General features: G+C 37.8%; 1 protein-coding gene across 3 annotated transcripts in view; it reads right to left on the bottom strand.

Annotated features, from left to right (window-relative positions):
* LOC106053814 (four and a half LIM domains protein 2-like) overlaps positions 1 to 24,358 on the bottom strand; it is a 176,410-nt gene that overhangs the window by 110,193 nt on the left and 41,859 nt on the right. Inside the window, exon 1 of one of the 3 annotated variants that reach the window (XM_056032848.1) lies at positions 9,501 to 9,599. The exons of the other annotated variants lie outside the window; for them this stretch is intronic. Coding sequence (XP_055888823.1) covers positions 9,501 to 9,584 — 84 coding nt within the window. The 5' untranslated portion in view covers positions 9,585 to 9,599. Of the gene's footprint in view, positions 1 to 9,500; positions 9,600 to 24,358 lie in introns of those variants that run through there. 3 annotated transcript variants of the gene reach the window in all.

The raw sequence follows: 24,358 nt of genomic DNA, 5'->3' as shown, positions 1-24,358 counted from the left end.
TCAGCATAGACCCAGGCACCTTGGAGACAGAACCACATGACAGAGCATCATAGGGTCGCGCTGTGAAAACTGGCGCACAGGTTGCTGAGGAAAAGAGAACAACGCTGTCAGAAGAAAAACGCCAGAGAAAAAAAGTAAGGCCCACGACACTAGCTCCAGCTGGAATAACCTGCCTAGTGTGCAGCGGAACATTGCGGGCTCACCAGCCACATGAGGAGGCACAAAACCCTAGAGCAAAGCCCTCAGCCCCCTGGATGACAAAGGTGGTCATCATGGAACCACGATGGACGAACTATATATATTTAATGGTTGGTACCATAAAAGTGAAATGTAAACGTGGTAAGTCATTAACTTAGTCGGAACTATGCCTATACCCCCCCCCCCAAAGCCCCTCTCCACACAGTTTGTGATCATCGGCGTCGCATATTCTTCCAAGGTGTAGCACTGTGTGATGCAAGATGCCTAAGGGGTCTGGGGCTTCTGATTTTCCTCAGGGATTCAGAGTTTTCCTTCTCCTAGGTGGGTAGCCAGCCATGGCTTACGAGCCTCTCCTGCGAGATGCTAACTGGTTTAGGCGTTAATCGCTCGCCTTTGCCTCTTCTCTCATCAGTCATAACAGTTCCGCCGGAACCAATATGAAGGCCAGGACTTGAAGTGTTTGTCAGAGGCTATTTGAGAGACATGCCTATGGAAACATTTTATAGGTAGTGGAGTGCCCATATCCTCTACTACTTCTGGCAAAAACTTTATAGATTACGGGGAGTGATTCTGTACATTAACAAGCCTTCCATCCCTGCAATTCGATTGAATAGAAAAATCGTGGTCCGGCAGATGTATATAGTTTGGGAACCCTTGTAACAGTCCCCGCTATACAGTATCCAGGAGATACGTGCCCCAACTGTCGCGCTGACTGATATCAGCTAATCAAGGTGTTTGTCAACAAACGGATTCTCCTAGGTTACGTTGACATAGCGTCATAAACTAACAACTGACTTGGTCACATAATCTCCACTTTCTAAATGGTACGTGGTATTTATGAATCATACAAGCCGAGGCCCTCGAGTAACTGGTTCACTAGCTAATACTTCTTTTTTTTTTTCATTTTGCTGTATATTTTTGTAATGAATGCCTGAAGCTCCTCTCGAAACCTAGAACAAGCAAAATATTACAAAATTCTTTTTTTTACACACACACACACGCACACACACACATAGATAGATAGATAGATGAATAGATAGATAGATAGATAAATAGATAGATAGATAGATTGATAGATAGATAGATAAACAGACATACAGACAGACAGATAAATAGACATACAGACAGACAGACAGACAGACAGACAGACAGATAGATAGATAGATAGATAGATAGATAGATAGATAGATAGATAGATAGATAGATAGATAGATAGATAGATAGATAGATAGATATCAATACCGAAAGATGTATTTCCCTTTTCCAATTTCAAACAGACCAATTAATTACCAATATTTAATTAACTTATTGGTTATTTTTTTTATTGATTCATGCTGTGATAGAAACAATTAATATTTGTGTGTGTGTAAAGTTTCAACTTGGTCCGAGAATAAAACGTTGGAGAAATAACGTGTTCAAAATTTGTACCGCACAAACAGACAGACAGACAGAGTGACTTGACAAAAGCGTTGTAAAATTAAAAGTAAGGGAAATCACCAATTTTATTGAAAAAAAACATTTATTACATTAACAATTCAATTGACTTTTTTTTAAATCATTGGCCTTCTAGCAAATTAGCCACACAGCGTGATTTAAAACTAAGCACAACTTCCTTAGATTGGCTACTTGATCCGCCCCCCCCCCCTTTTTTTTTTCGAATTTTCATTGACTTGAGGGTTTCCAGGAACCGAACCGCGGATCAGATGTCTCATATGTCGCACCTGTTACTTTTTATTCAAAGATAAAGCTCGAGGCAGGAGCGCAGCAAGGTACCCGTGGCTCTGGGCTTAAGAATACGACGGTGGGCCCCCTAGAAACTCAAAGGTTGAATGTGACCAAAAAAAATCGAATCGTCCTGTAAATATTTGTTTTATTTCAATGGACTCTGTTGGCCCCATCGATCACAGGCCCTGACGCAATGAACCCCCCTTCGCGCCCTGGTTTCTACGCCTCTGGTCCTAGGCGAGATAGCACGGCTTGCTACTTACAACGATATATTCTCGGGGGTTGTTTGGTGCTTCAGTCGTGGGAGTAGATCTTCAATCAGGGTCTTGGTTTTTGTTTGGTTAACACTTCAGTGCTAAGTGTCAAGGGAGTTCATTTTCAACTTTTTCATATAGCTAGGTCTACAAAATGGTTATAATTGTTACTGTTCAAATGATATAGGATCTTCTTTTATGATTTTTATCCTAAATTCAACAGACATTCTTTTAAAAAAGAAAATAATTTCGTCATGTTAATCTATTCGTACATGGATGGCTGCCTTTAAAGCATGAAAAAAAAAACAAAATTTAAAAGTACGAAAAGTCAGTAGTTTTAAAACTATATCAAACAATAATGTGGAAGTTATTTTTCTTATTCGATATCAACCAAAATAATAATAATTACCAATAATTAATTAATTGACTTATTGGGAATTTGTTTTTATTGATTCATGTTTTGTCAGATACAGTAAATAATTGTTTAAAGTATCATAGAATGCGTGAGGGAGAAATAGTGTTAACAATCATTTAAGGGACTAAAACCAACAAATTAAGCCATACATGTGAATACTTAAGTATTAGTTGCCTTGTTGCTATCAAATCTAGTGATAAATTACCAGTATTTATTTTATTTTATTGATTCATATCTTGTGTATGCCAATGAATAATTGTGCAAAATTTCTATTTGATCCGAGAATGGTTCTGGGAGAAATAACGTTTACACACTTTTAACTTGACAGACAGATAGAGTGAGCTTTGAAATAAGTATAGGCAACTCCAGGAAAAATGCCAAGAACAAATTGAGGACCTCTTCTCGATATAAGTCGACCTAACAAAAGTATTCGACACTGTTAGCAGAGAAGGACTCTGGAAGATTATGTCAAAGTATGGCTGTCCACGAAAATTCATATCCATTGTGAGACTATTTCATGATGGCATGAAGGCTCGTATCCAGGAAAGCGGAGAACCATCAGAACCCTTCGAAGTATCAAACGGGGTAAGACAAGGCTGTGTCCTAGCACCTACACTGTTCAGTATCATGTTCTCTGCAATGCTGACAGATGCATTCACAAGTAGAGAAAACAGCGGGATAAATATAACATACAGATTTGATGGTGGCCTATTCAACCCGTGGCGGCTCAAAGCAAAATCAAAAACAAAAATCAGCAGTAATCAGGGACATGCTATTTTCTGACGACTGTGCCTTAAATGCCTGCTCTGAAAATGATTCGCAGAGCATCGCCAGTGACTTTTCAAAAGCATGTTCAGACTTTAGCTTCACAATAAACACAAAAAAGAATTTTATATTTGCCTGCCCCAGGGAAAGCTTACTTGGATTCAAGCATTAAGATAAATGGACAGGAAATAAATGCAGTAGACAGATTCACCTCCCTTGGCAGCACACTCTCCAGAAACGGAAACATCGATGATGAAATCGACCCTGCGCATAGCCAAGGTCAGTGCATCCTATGGCAGACTGTGTAAATATGTTGAAAGGGAATAGACGAGGTATCACCACAAACTCAAAGCTAGGTTTTTATCAAGCTGTCATCCTCCCTAAATTGTCTCAGAAGTATATAGAAAATATGCTCACACACACACAAAAAGAACAACTTCCATATGACCTGTCTACGAAAAATACTGAATGTTAAATGGCAAAAAAAAAAAACCCCTGATACTGACGTCCTTCGAAGAGCGGGCATACACACAATCCTGATGCAGTCCCAGCAGCGATGGGCTGGCCACATCTCAAGAATGGAAGACCACCGCATCCCTTAACAACAGTATGGCTAATTAACGGAAGGAAAGCGCTCACAAAGGAAATGCTTCAGGGACACCCTCAAAGCTTCAGGGACACCCTCAAAGCTTCAGGGACACCCTCAAAGCTTCAGGGACACCCTCAAAGCTTCCCTGAAAGCCTTCAACATTGACCCAGCCACCCGAGAGACAGAAGCACATGATAGAGCATCATAGCATCACGCTGTGAAAACTGCAGAGGACAAGAGAACAGCGCTGGCAGAAGAAAAGCGTCAGAGAAAAATGGAAGGCCAATGACACAAGCTCCAGATAGGTGATGTGTAGGATTTTAAATGACTCGAAGTTGGCGAGGTGAAATAAATATAAACACGTGCTAAATTTGCTAATCACATCGATTACTTTTGAGTTTTTATTGGTTTTATTTTTAGGCACCTTTTAGCTATATATGAATAGCCTTTTTTAAAAATGATATTTGAAAGAAAGAAATTTTTTAAGTCAGGGGAGTGAACTGAGTTTAAAATTATGTTTCCTTTTGAGAATGAAATTAAAAATTTTAGTTTATTGATATTAAATTTATTGTCTAAACATTGAAAATACATTTGATACAAATTGTAAGATTTATTATTGTTAATTACCAGAAAAAAATAAAAATATTGTTCATAACTGTAAGTATTTATGACAATGGCTATATACTTAGACTTTACAATTAGATATTTGTAATAATAATGCAGGAAACTAAACACTTCATATTCTGTCCCGGTTCTTCTAAAACCACTGCAGGCAAACCTAAAAAGGAAGGTTCTGGCGGTAAAGCTAAAAAGAAAAAGTGGTCCAAAGGAAAAGTCCGCAATAAACTCAACAATTTGATCCTTTTTGACAAGGCAACTTATGATAAACTGTAAAAAAAAAAAAAGTTCCCAGCTATAAACTCATTACCCCTTCAGTGGTTTCTGAAAGGTTAAAGGTCAGAGGATCACTTGCAAAGCAGGCCCTCAGAGAGTTGCATTCAAAAGGTTTGATTCGTCTCATATCCAAACATGCTTCTCAAATGATCTACACAAGAGCAACCAAAGGAGACAAAGAAGATGAAAAGTAGATTGTTTTTTCTTATCTAATAAAAAGCCAAACCATTAAAAAAAAAAAAAAAATTCAAAAAGAAATAAATAAATTATAGATTGCGTTATATAAAGTCCAGAAAAAGAGGCATTGAAAAGATACCAAGTCCCTAAGATTCCTATGATGATAAAGCTAACATTCTGAGGTTTCCTTTAAAAAAAATATATTATGAGGTACTTGAAAAGAAATGTGTGTTTATTTGTGTTTATATAAGTATGAAGAGTATGAATTTATGGTTATGCATCTACTAGTCAATGTGTAAGTATATTTGTGTATTTACTTTTATTCCCGGTTAGCTATTTATTAGTTTTTAATGTGGTATTCTTATATCAAATTTGTGGCTCTGAATAATCCATCACATCTGATGGTTTCAGTACCTATTTGGTATGTGGGTGCGGTCATGCATGTGTTAGTGTGTACATGTTGGTGTGTTTTGGCTTTTAATTTTGGTTGGTTATCCTTTGGTTGTTGATATGCTAATCCGTGTATCATTTTTCTGTCTCTGATGGTTTCAATAGTTATGTAGTATGTCTTTGCTATTAAATAATATTTTCATTACTATTATTATATTTTTGTAAAGTAATTTTTCTGTTGTCACAGATAGATATTAACATTAACATACTGTAGACATTAATATATATATATATATATATATATATATATATATATATATATATATATATATATATATATAGCTTTTATACAGCGCTACTTTCATGCTTATAGCATGCTCAGAGCGCTTTCGTCCAATCTTATTTGTGGACCAGTTGGGGGGGGGGTATCTAGGAGTTGGTTTTCCGTGCTGCCTTTAGGCGCTCAGTAAACACAATTCTGCCCGAGTCGGGTGTCGAACCTCGAGCCCCCTTCTAGGTAGCCTCTCGACCACGCTTCTCACATAATTAAAAATAATGATAATAATGGACTTGAGACAAAAGGGCACTTAACACAATCGTCATCCGAACAGCAACATATGCATGCGAAACATGGAAGTCATCTGCCAAAATCGAGAAAAGACTAAATGTGGCAAAAAAAAATGGCTAAAACGGATTTTATGAGTCAATTACGGAGGTCGGGTCTTAATCAAAGACATGCTATGCAGTACTGGGACTCGACCACTTAATGAGGCTTGACCGAGCGTTCGCTGAACACGTCCTCCGACAGATACGCATGCCACCAAGAGTTGCAATGACATGAACGCCAATACGCAAACAGGGACGTCCTCGTATAACCTTGCGCCACACTTTCATGGAAGACTTCAGAGCAGTGGACACCAGTTGGGAAGAGGCTTCAGACATTGCCAGAGACAGATCACAAGGTGGGAAGAGGCTTCAGACATTGCCAGAGACAGATCACAAGGTGGGAAGAGGCTTCAGACATTGCCAGAGACAGATCACAAGGTGGGAAGAGGCTTCATACACTGCCAGAGACAGATCTTTGTGGAGACAGCTTGCCGCTTCGTGAACCGAAAGGCACAGGAGGATGCAAGTTGGAGTAAATAATTCTGTAAAGAACAATAGTCCTTTTGTGACATTTAGATGTTGAATTGAAGTCAGTTGTGCATGATACTTGTGTCCTTAAGACCGTAATGTTGTTTGCGTTTTAATACTGTCTAACAACAAAATGAACATGATAGAAATAAAATTGATGCATTTCTTTGTTTTCACACAAATAATAGTTGATTCGCACACCTCGCCTATAATAAATAGACTTAAAGCATGACAATATCGTGGTCTCAAGTATAAATCTAATGTACAATAGTTTGCAAAGTGTTTTTATCAAATAGTAAAAACCTTTATTAGAAGGGGGAGAATGTCGGAACCAGTTTTTCAATCACAATTCAATCATTTTAACACCATACGTATCATAGGACACCTTGTGCATTTATAACATATTCATTCAAGACTTGACTCGATCTCTTCAGAGTTAGAAAACTTACTAACGAATGCTTAGTTCCTGGTTACTAAGATTTTAATTGCACATTTAATGCAGGATCTAAGTCTTATGTTTATAAATACAAAGTGTTTGAAGGTTAACATTTCTAAGACTGAGGAAAAAACAACAACTGAGTGTGTGTGTGTGGTGGGGTGGGGGGGCGTTGAGAAAAAAGAACAGATTAGCATGTCATAGAAAGAAAATCATGTAGCCTATTGTGAAAAAAAAAAGATTCAAAAGAGGTTTCTCTTGGTTTAAAAGAGTGTCAATTTAAACAAGGAAATTGAAATAGAAGTTATAGCCAACTGTAACCATGATGTATAAACACTTTTAACGATGGCGTTTACATTTTTACACTTCAGTTGAGCAGAGATTTAGTGACAATTTAGTGGAAGATGAGGAATGGTAGAAACTAGTTCAATAAGGGAGGTGGGAACACGGGACTTACAATAGCATCCCCCCCCCCACACACACACATATTTTCTTTTTTTAACTTCCACCAACAGTGATACACTAAAACCATCTTCCGCTAGAGTGATTCGACCCAACCTCCTGTCTGTTTCTCCATTAATTCGTCTCCAATTCTGTTTAGAACTCTCTGACCCAGCTGTTTCCCAGGTATTGGTGATAACCTTTCCACGTCTGCTATTTCAATGTGGGAAAACATTGAAGATCTATCTACTTCTACTTGTCAATCTACTATCTTGTCTTACTTGCTAGTGGCTGCCTTGTGAACACATGTGGTGATCATGACCAGGCCCGTAGCTAGGGGTCTGCAAAGTGGGTTACCGCACATTGCCTGGAACTTTATTGAGGTATCACGAATTTTTGTTTCCAAGTCATACTGTCAAACGATATAGAGAAACTTAAACTGTGTTCTTCTTTTGGACATTTCAACACAGCTTACCATCCCTATTTCTTACCATTAAAATGTCAATATTTTTTTTCGAAATAATTTGATTAATCTTTTTTTTTTTAAACCAGGGCCCGTAATTTTTTTATTTTTTTTTTGTATTTTTAGTTTATCTGCCCTTCTCCACATTGGTAGATCAAACCATGGCGTGAGTTTACGGGGAGATTCAAACATGCGCCTCCAACATGTTCCTACTTTACCAATTATATTTTCAATTCAGTTCCCAGCGCTGACGCCTTTGATATTCCCAGAAGCGGGTTCCCGTGAGAGTCTGCGTAGAATGATAGAATTGTTGACTATGACGCTTCTCTGGCCTCATTAACTGCCAGAAACAAGAACTCTGAATTCTATCCTCAGTTATCAAATATGGCTAAAGTCGGGAGTATTAAAAACACACATTTACAATTAGAAGGAGAAAAAAAAAATAATTAAGAAAAGCTGGAGATGTGTGGTTGAGTAGCATAAATCGATTTGCTGCCTATCAAGAGGGCTCGAGTTCCAATCCCAAATCGAGTTATGTTTGCTGAACACCCAAAGGCAGCGCCGGAACCTTCTCCCATATCCCCCTTTCCTCCAGTGGCGTAGCTAGGAATTTTCCATCATTTGGGGGCCCGGGAAGGGGGGGGGGACTTGAATTTGAAAGCCCCAGCATTTTGCGTTATATTTAATGTAAAAAAAACACTCATTTGGGGGATATTCAAATTCTGCCCCTCCCTCCCCCACCCTAGCTACACCTCTGCCTCCCCCATGTGTACACAAAAGAAATTTAACCAAAGCGCAACGAGCCAGCTAGAGCAGGAAAGATGCACTGTACAACTGTACAAATGTTGTTTGTTTTTAAAACAACATAATAAAATGAATTATATTAAAGTTTAGGGCATAAGAAGAAAAAGAAGACACAGTCTTCAATTCCGAAAATTAATGATGTGTGCAGACCGAATTTCGACCTACATATTTTGCCATAACTGATGCAGAAGAAGCCGTTGACGGCGAGTTGGGGTTGGGGGGTCATTTTAAGTACGCTCTTCGCCCTCTGCGCCTGTCTTTGTCCGATGTATTTTAAGTAGAGCGCTTGGTATTCAAGCCAATGGTCGTGTTCAAATCTATGAGATTAATGGGGGTTTAGGACATTTCTACTTTCTATATAGTTCTAAATTAAAGGAAATGAAATGGGGTTGATCACACGATACCATCATTACCAATTACCTCACAGAAACAAGTAACTTTGTTAACAACCGAAAAAAAAAATTCATCAATCATAGATGTTAATGAGTTTTCTTTCTATTCATTATTTTAAGGTTATAATAAATGTCATGAATGAAGGAAAACGTGGAGACCAGGTCAGGAGCTCAACATTGCAATGTATCAGGAACATGTTATTGTGTGTCGTCAATACAGTTGTAATCTGAATATTTTATATATATAAAAAGTTATATTTATTACTACTATTAGCTCACAAATCTTCATGGGTGGAAATGTAAACAAAGTTGGTCAGAAATTTAAAGAAAAAAATATAGTAATTTATTTCAAGGTTGGGTAACTAGTTCGAAATTTACATTAAAATATTCTAGATCTATTAAAATGTATTTTTTTTAACTTACTGGAATCTGCAGCTTTAGAATGGGTAGAATCGATTCTAATGAAGTAATCGAACCGCTGATACTTGATGACTCCACATTATCCATTTCTTTCGATATGTGTGTCTATTTTTTTTTCCACCTGGAATGCTTTGAATCCGTCAGATTGTTTGAGAGACTAAAAAGTCAACAAACACAAATTGCTGTTCCCTACATTTATTTCTACAGTTGTTTTTTAATCCAATAAAATGAAAAGCATTCAATAAGTATTGGTTATGTTTAAACTTTGAACGAAAGTAGAATCTTGATGTAAACACCCTATTTAACACTACAATACTACAAGTTTAACACTAGAATACTAGAAGCAAAGCACTAGAAAACTAGAAGTTTAGCACTGGAATACTAAAAGTTTAACACTAGAAAACCTAAAGTTTAACTCTTGAAAAAGATCATTGCCAGGTTACGAAGTCTTAGAAGTAAAAATTGTACAATAAATCAAATATTTCACTTCTTGCTACTAACATGCTATACACTACGCCTAAGTGATGCGACCGCACGCTATTTCAAGCAAATATTTTTGCCCTATAAATTCCAAAACTGAAGTAAACAAAAAATTGTGGCTGAAGTTCCGAACAAGGTTTCAAGTCCAAGTGCTACGAGCACTGAAATAGAGGCTACTGCTCCCAGACACGTATATATAGACGCTTTGTCCTACTGGAGGCACATCATGCAATGCTGAAGAGTGTCCACTGCGGAAGTAGCACAGTCTATCCCAGCAAAGCTCTTTCGCTTTAGTTTACTCCCCCCCCCCTTTTTTTTTCGTTCAGCCCTAAGCCCGAAAATTGCTCCGGAGATTAAATCTGGGTTCCGGACAGAAATAGGTGATATCAATGGGCCAGAGAGGTGCACAATAACGATATGAGTTGAGGGGGGGGGGGAGGAGGGGGAGATGGCGGGGCTGATAATGTAATTATTACACGTCCAGAGAACAGACAATTGGACGTAGTCGCAAGGGGGGGGGGAGCTTTTTTTTTTCTTTGCAAAAAATTGGAGGATGCGACTTGCAAGAATTGACCAGACTGAATGCCTAGACAGTGTCCAACATTTAACATTCTTGGAGGTATGACTCAGAGAAATGTCTGGAGAATAGGAGGTTTATATATTCAGAAAGATCTATTCTAGTCACAGAATTGAGCTCATAACTAGGACAAGCAATTCTTCTTTTTTATATCATCTTCCCCTGTGTACTTTTTAACAGCCAGTCAAATTATGCATGGTAAATACCATATGACCGTTCTAAATGCAAATAATCAATTACAGACTGCAATATTTGACTGTGTAACTAGAAAATCTAGAAAGGAAATATTAAAATTGGGGTTTTAATCTAAATGAGATTTTCAACGTTTTGACTCTTTTATAAAATAATTCATAAAAATGTTCGAATCAGTTTCAGTAACAAATTTGTTACAGCTACATACGAGATAATAGGAGAGCGCTCAGATAAAACTACAGCAACAATTTCCACAGTTATAAGAGAAAATCCCTTGCAACTTGCTTGTACAGGCAGGAGGCAAACATATCTGTTTAGCATCAGTGCAAAACACACACACATACACACTCACACATACATACACACAAAGGTGACTTAGATCAAGGTCACGTACAATAAGAGGAAAACCTCATAATGGTTGAGTGGATTTCGTGTTGTCAATGGAGGTCACCGTGTTCAGATAATGATGAAATTTTGATTTTTTTATAATTTTGTGTGTGTAAAACTGCGAATTAAGGCAGTCCATCATTGCACCCTCCCCCCCCCCCCGGATCTTATTTTTAGTTGACTTAAGCTAAAGTACGTAATGGAAGCTGTTCGTTGGTCGAAACATCTTCTGCCCTCATAGACCGCTAGGTGTCGTGTCTTAAGTACGTCATCTCTGCAGAACTTAAAGAGAGAGAGAGCCGAGGAGGGAGGGAGAAAGAGAGAGAGGGAGGGAGAGAGAGAGAAAGAGAGAGAAATAGGCGCGGGTAATGCAATCAAATTCAGAGGCAACTCAATTTGCCGCTACAAACATTAAATAAATATTCTATTCTTTTAATATTTGTAGCTTATCAAGACTACTGTACACTGTTCACCGGATACACCAAATAGAAAAATATTTTTAGATTTGCCTTCATTATGAAAATAGACCAACATCTTTTTTTTAAAATCTTTGCTTCTCCCTTGTTAAGTTTTTTCACACCCTGGCATCGCCCGCCTCATTAGGCCCTCCTTCCCATAGAGTATCGGTCAGTGCTAGTACATACCTTGTCAGCTAAGATTCAAATGATCCCAATTAAAAGGCTAATGAACAATATATCAGGACGTAACCAGGTGCATAGCTAAACAAAAAAGTTTTCAAGGAAAGAAATAAAACAATTTTCTTTGAAGAGTGTTTTTCCTCCAGTGGACGATGGACGAATCTCATCGAACTAATTAGCCTTTCATATAAAAAAAAAAAAAAAAACCAACATTTTAATGAAAACAACAAAACTGTTTCTTTTTTTTTTTTTTTAAATTATGATTAGGTCGAAATGACCGCTGAGAATGAGACATAACAGACACTCGATGCCTGGCCATAAAAATCTAGGTTGTACTGGTGAAGATAGGATCTTGGCTAATGGCTGTCTGAACCACCCCACCCCCCTTTTTTTTTTTTGACCTCACATCTTTTGTCATGACAGACTGTTGGATCTGTTCGTCTGGAAATCTAGGGTGATTAGGTCACATGATGAAATGGACGGCAGATGTGACGCAACAAAATGACGTAGGAATCTGATAATAGCTAGGGGCTTTATTTAAATCTATGCATTAATAGTTGATTGTTGATAGTTGATTGTTGATAGTTGATTGTTGGTGTGAAATGTGCCTCTAAAAACTGTTGACGAGACAAAATATACTTTTAACGCCTCCCGTTCATTCTCATTCTTTCTCTCTATTCCACTCTTTCTCTTTCTTTTTTTCTTTTTCTCTGCCACTGTCTCGTCTCCAATCTCTTTTCTTTTTTATTTCTCTTTTTTTTTTACTTCTCCCTTTCTTTCAGGCTCTCTCACTCTTCCTCATTTTCTTTTTTTTTCTCAATCTTTTTACTTCACTTTCTCTCTTTCTTTCTCTCTCTCCCGCTCTTTCTCTCTCTCTCTCTTTTTCTTTCTCGCCCTCTCTCTTTCAAACAAAACTTATCTGAAATAAAAGGCTTTTAATTACCATACAAATGAAAACAAACTAGCCACAGCTGATTCTAATAGAAATAAGATGAATGCCTGGGCATTAGCAATGGTCGGAGCAATGTAACACACACCAGAGAGAACTGGATCGTGTGCAGCATTAGGGCTGTCCTTGTACATGGGGCAAGGCGACCTTAAAACTCACTGCCCGCTTCCTTTCACGTGCTCTAAGGGAGTCACAGCATGGTTCGTTACTAATGGGGTTTCTGATTCGGAGTCAGCAGCGTGGCAGGTTCTGCCAGGGTGTAGCATTGTGTGCTGAAAGCTCCCTAAGGGTCACCGGCTCCAGTTTTTTCCTCAGGGTGGCCTCCCGAAGGCGTTTCCATGCTTTGGGTATAGCAGCAGAAGTTTTTAGTTTTCCTACTCCTAGGTAGGAAGCCAGTCAAGGCTGAAGAGCTCCTCATGCCAGAAGAATAGGAATTCGCCCAACTCTCAGAAGCTCAAGGAATCAGCTCCAACTAACTCTAATAAGGCCATGACACTATTTTATCTAATAGCATGTGCATTCATTATCTAGGTAAGTGAATGGTTTTATATAAAAAAAAATTATTTCGGTGAAAAATATAGATTTTCTCAATTTCAACCGAATTAATAGAAAGCAATTCAAACTTTAAAAGAAGATGGTCTCACAGTAAAGTAAACAAAAAAAATACATTCGAGAAATATTGAAGGGTCGATAATTTCACTTGTAGTCAAGAGTCCCCCCCCCCACGCCTCCCCCACCACCCAATGTCCTTCATCTCCAAGTGAAAGTGTTGATGTCTTTCCTCTTTCATTACGTACCGTCTGCTTCATTTCAACTTGCCAAGGGACGTAATTGTCAAAGAAACGACACGATCACCTCCCCTCCTTTTTTTCCCCCCTCCATTCTATACCGTTCTCTGCTTCCATTTTCTCACATTTTCTCTTCACCTAAATTGGAATAGATCTCGATCGACAAGTCTTGACTTTCACAAACACAGACTTAGACTGAGCAAAAGTTATGACTTTAAAACAACAAAATTCACATTTCGTCCGTTAAACTTCAATAAGTCACGTGATCAAACTGAATGTTTGCTGTTTGAATAGGGCCAGGCGATAAAATGTGATGACTTCATAAAACAAGTATTTATTGCGCATGTTCACGAGTGCGCATGACCAAAGTATCCAAAATAAAGACGTGTTGGTCTGTTCAAGATAAAGATTGTATAGACTCTAGACCAAATTTAATTTTTGAGATACTATTTCGAAAAATTGTAACTGCCAAACTAGAGTTTTCCCAGTGTGGCCAAATTAGCTAGTAATTCTTATCCCAAATTTCTAGAAAAGTCGTTTTGGTCGATTTCGAGAAAAGTGTCCAGGTTTTTTATTCCTGTTTCTACCCGAGCATGCTACCCTGCCTCATAGTGGCGCCCGGGTGGAAACGATCGTAAGAGGAAACGATTAGGCTAAAGGGTAGCAAAACAAGACTCCCGTGGGGGTGCCTAAGGGGGTGCGAGAGCATCCTCATTGCACTGCGCGGAGTTGTAAAAAAGCTCCCACAACCTTGTCACAATCCAGGCGCTGTTCCTCAAGGGGCCGTTACATAATAAATGGCGTGTCCCGCACTGTTAGCCTGGTATAGAAAAGAAAAATGGCGGGGGTCTTAGTAGATCTATACGCGGCCTCTAGCCGCGAGTCTGACCCACCCGCCAGACAAAACAGTGAACACTGTTTTCATACAGGCCGGTGAGAAGGAGCTCTTGTTCACTTTTGCTGGCCTAGAGTTCCAAGAGCCGAAGGCTCAACTCTACCTGACAATTTTAAAAAAAAATGAAGAATTCCTGTTTCTAACCCTAACCCATGAAGAATTTGCAATTTGAAAACTGGAAAGCGTAGTAAAAAGACATGGCTAAAAGATGCGATCTTTGACACTGACATAAATTATCGAAAATAATCTATAATCGTTGTATTCTAAATAGATATCAAAACGAGGCTGGAACGTCGGCCATCTTTCTGAAATAGTTTATCTTACACGGTTGTGATTTCCGAAACCTGAGCTATTTTTAAGGAATGAGATTTTTTAAAAGTTTTAAATATGTAGAGCTTATATTGCTTATGCGTATCACAAAAGATACGTGTCTCATACGGTGCTGGGGTCTTCGATTGCTCAGAAATCTAACGTAAAAGGCCTAAGTCGAACTTTTCAGATGTGACAGACTAGTTGTGGATAATGTTCAGGCATTACAGGATGACTCCTTGTCATCATTAAATAATCTAGTCATATATATTTTTATCCTATGACACGGTATACTGAAGTATCTCAGTCACGCACAAATTTAGGTTACACGAGATAAATACATAACTATGTATGTTAATGTGCATGCGTTTAATTAGCCCTTGTTGATAATTGATACTAGTTTAAATGTCCGATAGATTATCTCTGGTTTTAGTCTTTTGTTTACTGTTTCTATGTTCCCGTTACCTACTCAAAACTGGCTTGTTAATTCTATGTCTATTGTTTGGGTGTGTAAAACGCAGTACACACTGTATGCGAGATAATGTCATGCGTTTTAAAAATGGTGTTAATGCATGTGCATAAAAATGCATTTTTCTTTTTAAAAACAATTTAGTTGATTTAACATGTCTATCAAATAACTAGATCAATATTTATATTAAAAATAAACTTGGCTACAACTTCAACATGTCAATAAGAACGTAAAAAGAAAACTAAGAAATAACGATAACAATATCAATTTTTTTTATAGGTCATTGTGTTGATAATGAAAGCTACCGGAAGTATGTAGTTTGTTTTTTTTGTACTAATTTTATAACGATTTTTTTTAAAGTAAGAGCACGCGCATTGACAATTGGTATCTTGCTAGTTCTACTGGACTTTCATACTTATAAATTGAGTTGAACAGCCTTTTTCAAGCTCGCGCCACCTATAAAAGTACAGGTGGAGATAATTGATGAAAGTTGAATTGACATATACTAGTTGTTATTCACATCTCATAAGGTTGAAATAGGAAGTTCGTACAGAGAGAGACAGACAGAAAGACAGACAGAGAGAGAGATAAAGGGAGAGAGAGTTATCTTCAATATATTAGAAACGTAAATGTTGTCATTAAGCCAAAGCAAAGTAAATAATTTTTTTTTAAATGTGAATCCACAAATGACATTCCAAACAAAGAGAGACTAAAATAAAATATAAATGTCTCTCGTTTCTATGGCCCATGACACTTGTGAGTCAACTGGTTGAAAGGGTCAATGAATACAGGTATGTGGGAAGTCAGAAAGGGGCGGAGAGCATAGATTCCTACAGGTGCTAAAAGGGTGAAAGCGATCCCCATTCGATGTTAAATGATACTGAAATTATAGGGGGACATCACTCTTTGTGCAGTTACGTTTTATTTTGTTCGTGGAGGGTTAGGTGTTATCGAGATTAATATCAGCTTCATCTTGAGAGTTCAAATTTCAATCAAGTCACTTATCATTGGTCAATCTACCCTGTAGCACAGCAGCATTCAATGTTTTGTTTTTCTAACACATTCTAGGGAGTTTGTGAGTCATTAAACTTTTCGTGGGCCCGTGGGCTTTTTAAAAAACATCTCTATGACATAGATATTCAAATTTTTAAAAAAAATCTAACATATAAATCAGAAAATTCTGCGCGGTTCTATTCGGTGAGTGTTCCCGTGAACTCAAGGGTCCCATGCTGGTTCTATCGGGATACCAGAACTCTGAATCATTTAATGAAAATGTAAATATAATAATTCAACAAAAGGTGGGGAGGGGTTCAGGTAGGAGGGGGGATACAGTTTCAAGTCGAATGGAAGATGAAAGAATGAGTCAGTGGTTAATATATTTTTTAACACACAATTTAAAAAAAAAAAGAAAAACATAAAAAATACTTTAAAAAAAAAAGCTTAAATTAAGTGTAATTGTATAAATTAGTTTGGATCAGTCATGTAAGTCTAAGTACGATTGGCCAAGACTGCCCTAGACATATAAATCTGTGCGATAGAAATATTTTTACTTATTGTTTTTTGTTTAGCTTGCGCTTTGGTACACTTGTCTGGACCAATTGTGAAAGGGGGAATGAAGAAGGAAGTCTCTTTGTGAATGTTTACATGATCGTTTTTTAAATGCATACAAAATGTTCACTCAGGGTTCAAGATTCATCAAGGGGACTAATTCAACTTATACCACCACATCTGTCAAGTACGATTTCTTTACCTTGTCCAAGATACCGAACAAAATAATTAATTACCAATATATAAGTTGTTGTTTTTTTTATTGATTCTTGCGTTGTCAGGTAAAAGGTTAATCCGAGATTGCGTTTGGGAGAAATTAAGTGTACAAACTTTTTACCATGCAGACAGACAGACGGACAGACAGACAGACAGAGTTGTTAAAAACTAGTTTGTCAATTAAGAAGAATCGCAACCACCTCTGATTAAGAGCTGCTTGTGTTCAGAATGGTTCATGAAGCAAAAGTGACTGACATTCTTTAGAATCAAACCGACTCTTTTGTTCACTTAGCTGCTAAATCATTGAATAAAATCAAACTTTCTGATATAAATTTCACATCTAATGTTTAATTGAAACATGACATGTCTAGAAACTGAACCACTTCTACATGACATGTCTAGAAACTGAACCACTTCTACATGACATGTCTAGAAACTGAACCACTTCTACATGACATGTCTAGAAACTGAACCACTTCTACGTGACATGTCTAGAAACTGAACCACTTCTACATGACATGTCTAGAAACTGAACCACTTCTACATGACATGTCTAGAAACTGAACCACTTCTACATGACATGTCTAGAAACTGAACCACTTCTACGTGACATGTCTAGAAACTGAACCACTTCTACATGACATGTCTAGAAACTGAACCACTTCTACATGACATGTCTAGAAACTGAACCACTTCTACATGACATGTCTAAGAAACTGAACCACTTCTACATGACATGTCTAGAAACTGAACCATTTCTACATGACATGTCTAGAAACTGAACCACTTCTACATGACATGTCTAAGAAACTGAACCACTTCTACATGACATGTCTAAGAAACTGAACCACTTCTACATGACATGTCTAAGAAACTGAACCACTTCTACATGACATGTCTAACAAACTGAACCACTTTTACATGACATGTCTAGAAACTGAACCACTTCTACATGACATGTCTAAGAAACTGAACCACTTCTACATGAAATGTCTAGAAACTGAACCACTTCTACATGACATGTCTAAGAAAAATACTGAATGTCAAATGGCAAGAAAAATTCCAGCAAAGAGCGGATCTGCAAAGCATCCACACAATCCTGATTCTGTACCTGCTGCGATGGGCAGGACACGTTTGCAGAATGGAAGACCACCGCATCCTTAAACGCCTCCTGTATGGCCAATTAAAGGAAGGAAAGCGATCGCAAGGCGGACAAAGAAAACGCTTCAGGGACACCTTCAAAGCTTCTCTGAAGGCGTTCAGCATAGACCCAGGCACCTTGGAGACAGAACCACATGACAGAGCATCATAGGGTCGCGCTGTGAAAACTGGCGCACAGGTTGCTGAGGAAAAGAGAACAACGCTGTCAGAAGAAAAACGCCAGAGAAAAAAAGTAAGGCCCACGACACTAGCTCCAGCTGGAATAACCTGCCTAGTGTGCAGCGGAACATTGCGGGCTCACCAGCCACATGAGGAGGCACAAAACCCTAGAGCAAAGCCCTCAGCCCCCTGGATGACAAAGGTGGTCATCATGGAACCACGATGGACGAACTATATATATTTAATGGTTGGTACCATAAAAGTGAAATGTAAACGTGGTAAGTCATTAACTTAGTCGGAACTATGCCTATACCCCCCCCCAAAGCCCCTCTCCACACAGTTTGTGATCATCGGCGTCGCATATTCTTCCAAGGTATAGCACTGTGTGATGCAAGATGCCTAAGGGGTCTGGGGCTTCTGATTTTCCTCAGGGATTCAGAGTTTTCCTTCTCCTAGGTGGGTAGCCAGCCATGGCTTACGAGCCTCTCCTGCGAGATGCTAACTGGTTTAGGCGTTAATCGCTCGCCTTTGCCTCTTCTCTCATCAGTCATAACAGTTCCGCCGGAACCAATATGAAGGCCAGGACTTGAAGTGTTTGTCAGAGGCTATTTGAGAGACATGCCTATGGAAACATTTTATAGGTAGTGGAGTGCCCATATCCTCTACTACTTCTGGCAAAAACTTTATAGATTACGGGGAGTGATTCTGTACATTAACAAGCCTTCCATCCCTGCAATTCGATTGAATAGAAAAATCGTGGTCCGGCAGATGTATATAGTTTGGGAACCCTTGTAACAGTCCCCGCTATACAGTATCCAGGAGATACGTGCCCCAACTGTCGCGCTGACTGATATCAGCTAATCAAGGTGTTTGTCAACAAACGGATTCTCCTAGGTTACGTTGACATAGCGTCATAAACTAACAACTGACTTGGTCACATAATCTCCACTTTCTAAATGGTACGTGGTATTTATGAATCATACAAGCCGAGGCCCTCGAGTAACTGGTTCACTAGCTAATACTTCTTTTTTTTTTTCATTTTGCTGTATATTTTTGTAATGAATGCCTGAAGCTCCTCTCGAAACCTAGAACAAGCAAAATATTACAAAATTCTTTTTTTTACACACACACACACGCACACACACACATAGATAGATAGATAGATGAATAGATAGATAGATAGATAAATAGATAGATAGATAGATTGATAGATAGATAGATAAACAGACATACAGACAGACAGATAAATAGACATACAGACAGACAGACAGACAGACAGACAGACAGACAGATAGATAGATAGATAGATAGATAGATAGATAGATAGATAGATAGATAGATAGATAGATAGATAGATAGATATCAATACCGAAAGATGTATTTCCCTTTTCCAATTTCAAACAGACCAATTAATTACCAATATTTAATTAACTTATTGGTTATTTTTTTTATTGATTCATGCTGTGATAGAAACAATTAATATTTGTGTGTGTGTAAAGTTTCAACTTGGTCCGAGAATAAAACGTTGGAGAAATAACGTGTTCAAAATTTGTACCGCACAAACAGACAGACAGACAGAGTGACTTGACAAAAGCGTTGTAAAATTAAAAGTAAGGGAAATCACCAATTTTATTGAAAAAAAACATTTATTACATTAACAATTCAATTGACTTTTTTTTAAATCATTGGCCTTCTAGCAAATTAGCCACACAGCGTGATTTAAAACTAAGCACAACTTCCTTAGATTGGCTACTTGATCCGCCCCCCCCCCCTTTTTTTTTTCGAATTTTCATTGACTTGAGGGTTTCCAGGAACCGAACCGCGGATCAGATGTCTCATATGTCGCACCTGTTACTTTTTATTCAAAGATAAAGCTCGAGGCAGGAGCGCAGCAAGGTACCCGTGGCTCTGGGCTTAAGAATACGACGGTGGGCCCCCTAGAAACTCAAAGGTTGAATGTGACCAAAAAAAATCGAATCGTCCTGTAAATATTTGTTTTATTTCAATGGACTCTGTTGGCCCCATCGATCACAGGCCCTGACGCAATGAACCCCCCTTCGCGCCCTGGTTTCTACGCCTCTGGTCCTAGGCGAGATAGCACGGCTTGCTACTTACAACGATATATTCTCGGGGGTTGTTTGGTGCTTCAGTCGTGGGAGTAGATCTTCAATCAGGGTCTTGGTTTTTGTTTGGTTAACACTTCAGTGCTAAGTGTCAAGGGAGTTCATTTTCAACTTTTTCATATAGCTAGGTCTACAAAATGGTTATAATTGTTACTGTTCAAATGATATAGGATCTTCTTTTATGATTTTTATCCTAAATTCAACAGACATTCTTTTAAAAAAGAAAATAATTTCGTCATGTTAATCTATTCGTACATGGATGGCTGCCTTTAAAGCATGAAAAAAAAAACAAAATTTAAAAGTACGAAAAGTCAGTAGTTTTAAAACTATATCAAACAATAATGTGGAAGTTATTTTTCTTATTCGATATCAACCAAAATAATAATAATTACCAATAATTAATTAATTGACTTATTGGGAATTTGTTTTTATTGATTCATGTTTTGTCAGATACAGTAAATAATTGTTTAAAGTATCATAGAATGCGTGAGGGAGAAATAGTGTTAACAATCATTTAAGGGACTAAAACCAACAAATTAAGCCATACATGTGAATACTTAAGTATTAGTTGCCTTGTTGCTATCAAATCTAGTGATAAATTACCAGTATTTATTTTATTTTATTGATTCATATCTTGTGTATGCCAATGAATAATTGTGCAAAATTTCTATTTGATCCGAGAATGGTTCTGGGAGAAATAACGTTTACACACTTTTAACTTGACAGACAGATAGAGTGAGCTTTGAAATAAGTATAGGCAACTCCAGGAAAAATGCCAAGAACAAATTGAGGACCTCTTCTCGATATAAGTCGACCTAACAAAAGTATTCGACACTGTTAGCAGAGAAGGACTCTGGAAGATTATGTCAAAGTATGGCTGTCCACGAAAATTCATATCCATTGTGAGACTATTTCATGATGGCATGAAGGCTCGTATCCAGGAAAGCGGAGAACCATCAGAACCCTTCGAAGTATCAAACGGGGTAAGACAAGGCTGTGTCCTAGCACCTACACTGTTCAGTATCATGTTCTCTGCAATGCTGACAGATGCATTCACAAGTAGAGAAAACAGCGGGATAAATATAACATACAGATTTGATGGTGGCCTATTCAACCCGTGGCGGCTCAAAGCAAAATCAAAAACAAAAATCAGCAGTAATCAGGGACATGCTATTTTCTGACGACTGTGCCTTAAATGCCTGCTCTGAAAATGATTCGCAGAGCATCGCCAGTGACTTTTCAAAAGCATGTTCAGACTTTAGCTTCACAATAAACACAAAAAAGAATTTTATATTTGCCTGCCCCAGGGAAAGCTTACTTGGATTCAAGCATTAAGATAAATGGACAGGAAATAAATGCAGTAGACAGATTCACCTCCCTTGGCAGCACACTCTCCAGAAACGGAAACATCGATGATGAAATCGACCCTGCGCATAGCCAAGGTCAGTGCATCCTATGGCAGACTGTGTAAATATGTTGAAAGGGAATAGACGAGGTATCACCACAAACTCAAAGCTAGGTTTTTATCAAGCTGTCATCCTCCCTAAATTGTCTCAGAAGTATATAGAAAATATGCTCACACACACACAAAAAGAACAACTTCCATATGACCTGTCTACGAAAAATACTGAATGTTAAATGGCAAAAAAAAAAAACCCCTGATACTGACGTCCTTCGAAGAGCGGGCATACACACAATCCTGATGCAGTCCCAGCAGCGATGGGCTGGCCACATCTCAAGAATGGAAGACCACCGCATCCCTTAACAACAGTATGGCTAATTAACGGAAGGAAAGCGCTCACAAAGGAAATGCTTCAGGGACACCCTCAAAGCTTCAGGGACACCCTCAAAGCTTCAGGGACACCCTCAAAGCTTCAGGGACACCCTCAAAGCTTCCCTGAAAGCCTTCAACATTGACCCAGCCACCCGAGAGACAGAAGCACATGATAGAGCATCATAGCATCACGCTGTGAAAACTGCAGAGGACAAGAGAACAGCGCTGGCAGAAGAAAAGCGTCAGAGAAAAATGGAAGGCCAATGACACAAGCTCCAGATAGGTGATGTGTAGGATTTTAAATGACTCGAAGTTGGCGAGGTGAAATAAATATAAACACGTGCTAAATTTGCTAATCACATCGATTACTTTTGAGTTTTTATTGGTTTTATTTTTAGGCACCTTTTAGCTATATATGAATAGCCTTTTTTAAAAATGATATTTGAAAGAAAGAAATTTTTTAAGTCAGGGGAGTGAACTGAGTTTAAAATTATGTTTCCTTTTGAGAATGAAATTAAAAATTTTAGTTTATTGATATTAAATTTATTGTCTAAACATTGAAAATACATTTGATACAAATTGTAAGATTTATTATTGTTAATTACCAGAAAAAAATAAAAATATTGTTCATAACTGTAAGTATTTATGACAATGGCTATATACTTAGACTTTACAATTAGATATTTGTAATAATAATGCAGGAAACTAAACACTTCATATTCTGTCCCGGTTCTTCTAAAACCACTGCAGGCAAACCTAAAAAGGAAGGTTCTGGCGGTAAAGCTAAAAAGAAAAAGTGGTCCAAAGGAAAAGTCCGCAATAAACTCAACAATTTGATCCTTTTTGACAAGGCAACTTATGATAAACTGTAAAAAAAAAAAAAGTTCCCAGCTATAAACTCATTACCCCTTCAGTGGTTTCTGAAAGGTTAAAGGTCAGAGGATCACTTGCAAAGCAGGCCCTCAGAGAGTTGCATTCAAAAGGTTTGATTCGTCTCATATCCAAACATGCTTCTCAAATGATCTACACAAGAGCAACCAAAGGAGACAAAGAAGATGAAAAGTAGATTGTTTTTTCTTATCTAATAAAAAGCCAAACCATTAAAAAAAAAAAAAAAATTCAAAAAGAAATAAATAAATTATAGATTGCGTTATATAAAGTCCAGAAAAAGAGGCATTGAAAAGATACCAAGTCCCTAAGATTCCTATGATGATAAAGCTAACATTCTGAGGTTTCCTTTAAAAAAAATATATTATGAGGTACTTGAAAAGAAATGTGTGTTTATTTGTGTTTATATAAGTATGAAGAGTATGAATTTATGGTTATGCATCTACTAGTCAATGTGTAAGTATATTTGTGTATTTACTTTTATTCCCGGTTAGCTATTTATTAGTTTTTAATGTGGTATTCTTATATCAAATTTGTGGCTCTGAATAATCCATCACATCTGATGGTTTCAGTACCTATTTGGTATGTGGGTGCGGTCATGCATGTGTTAGTGTGTACATGTTGGTGTGTTTTGGCTTTTAATTTTGGTTGGTTATCCTTTGGTTGTTGATATGCTAATCCGTGTATCATTTTTCTGTCTCTGATGGTTTCAATAGTTATGTAGTATGTCTTTGCTATTAAATAATATTTTCATTACTATTATTATATTTTTGTAAAGTAATTTTTCTGTTGTCACAGATAGATATTAACATTAACATACTGTAGACATTAATTATATATATATATATATATATATATATATATATATATATATATATATATATATATATAGCTTTTATACAGCGCTACTTTCATGCTTATAGCATGCTCAGAGCGCTTTCGTCCAATCTTATTTGTGGACCAGTTGGGGGGGGGGTATCTAGGAGTTGGTTTTCCGTGCTGCCTTTAGGCGCTCAGTAAACACAATTCTGCCCGAGTCGGGTGTCGAACCTCGAGCCCCCTTCTAGGTAGCCTCTCGACCACGCTTCTCACATAATTAAAAATAATGATAATAATGGACTTGAGACAAAAGGGCACTTAACACAATCGTCATCCGAACAGCAACATATGCATGCGAAACATGGAAGTCATCTGCCAAAATCGAGAAAAGACTAAATGTGGCAAAAAAAAATGGCTAAAACGGATTTTATGAGTCAATTACGGAGGTCGGGTCTTAATCAAAGACATGCTATGCAGTACTGGGACTCG

This window comes from Biomphalaria glabrata, chromosome 6 (assembly GCF_947242115.1).
Source record: "Biomphalaria glabrata chromosome 6, xgBioGlab47.1, whole genome shotgun sequence".
Lineage (NCBI taxonomy): Eukaryota > Metazoa > Mollusca > Gastropoda > Planorbidae > Biomphalaria > Biomphalaria glabrata.
This window is presented reverse-complemented; position numbering and strand designations above follow the sequence as displayed.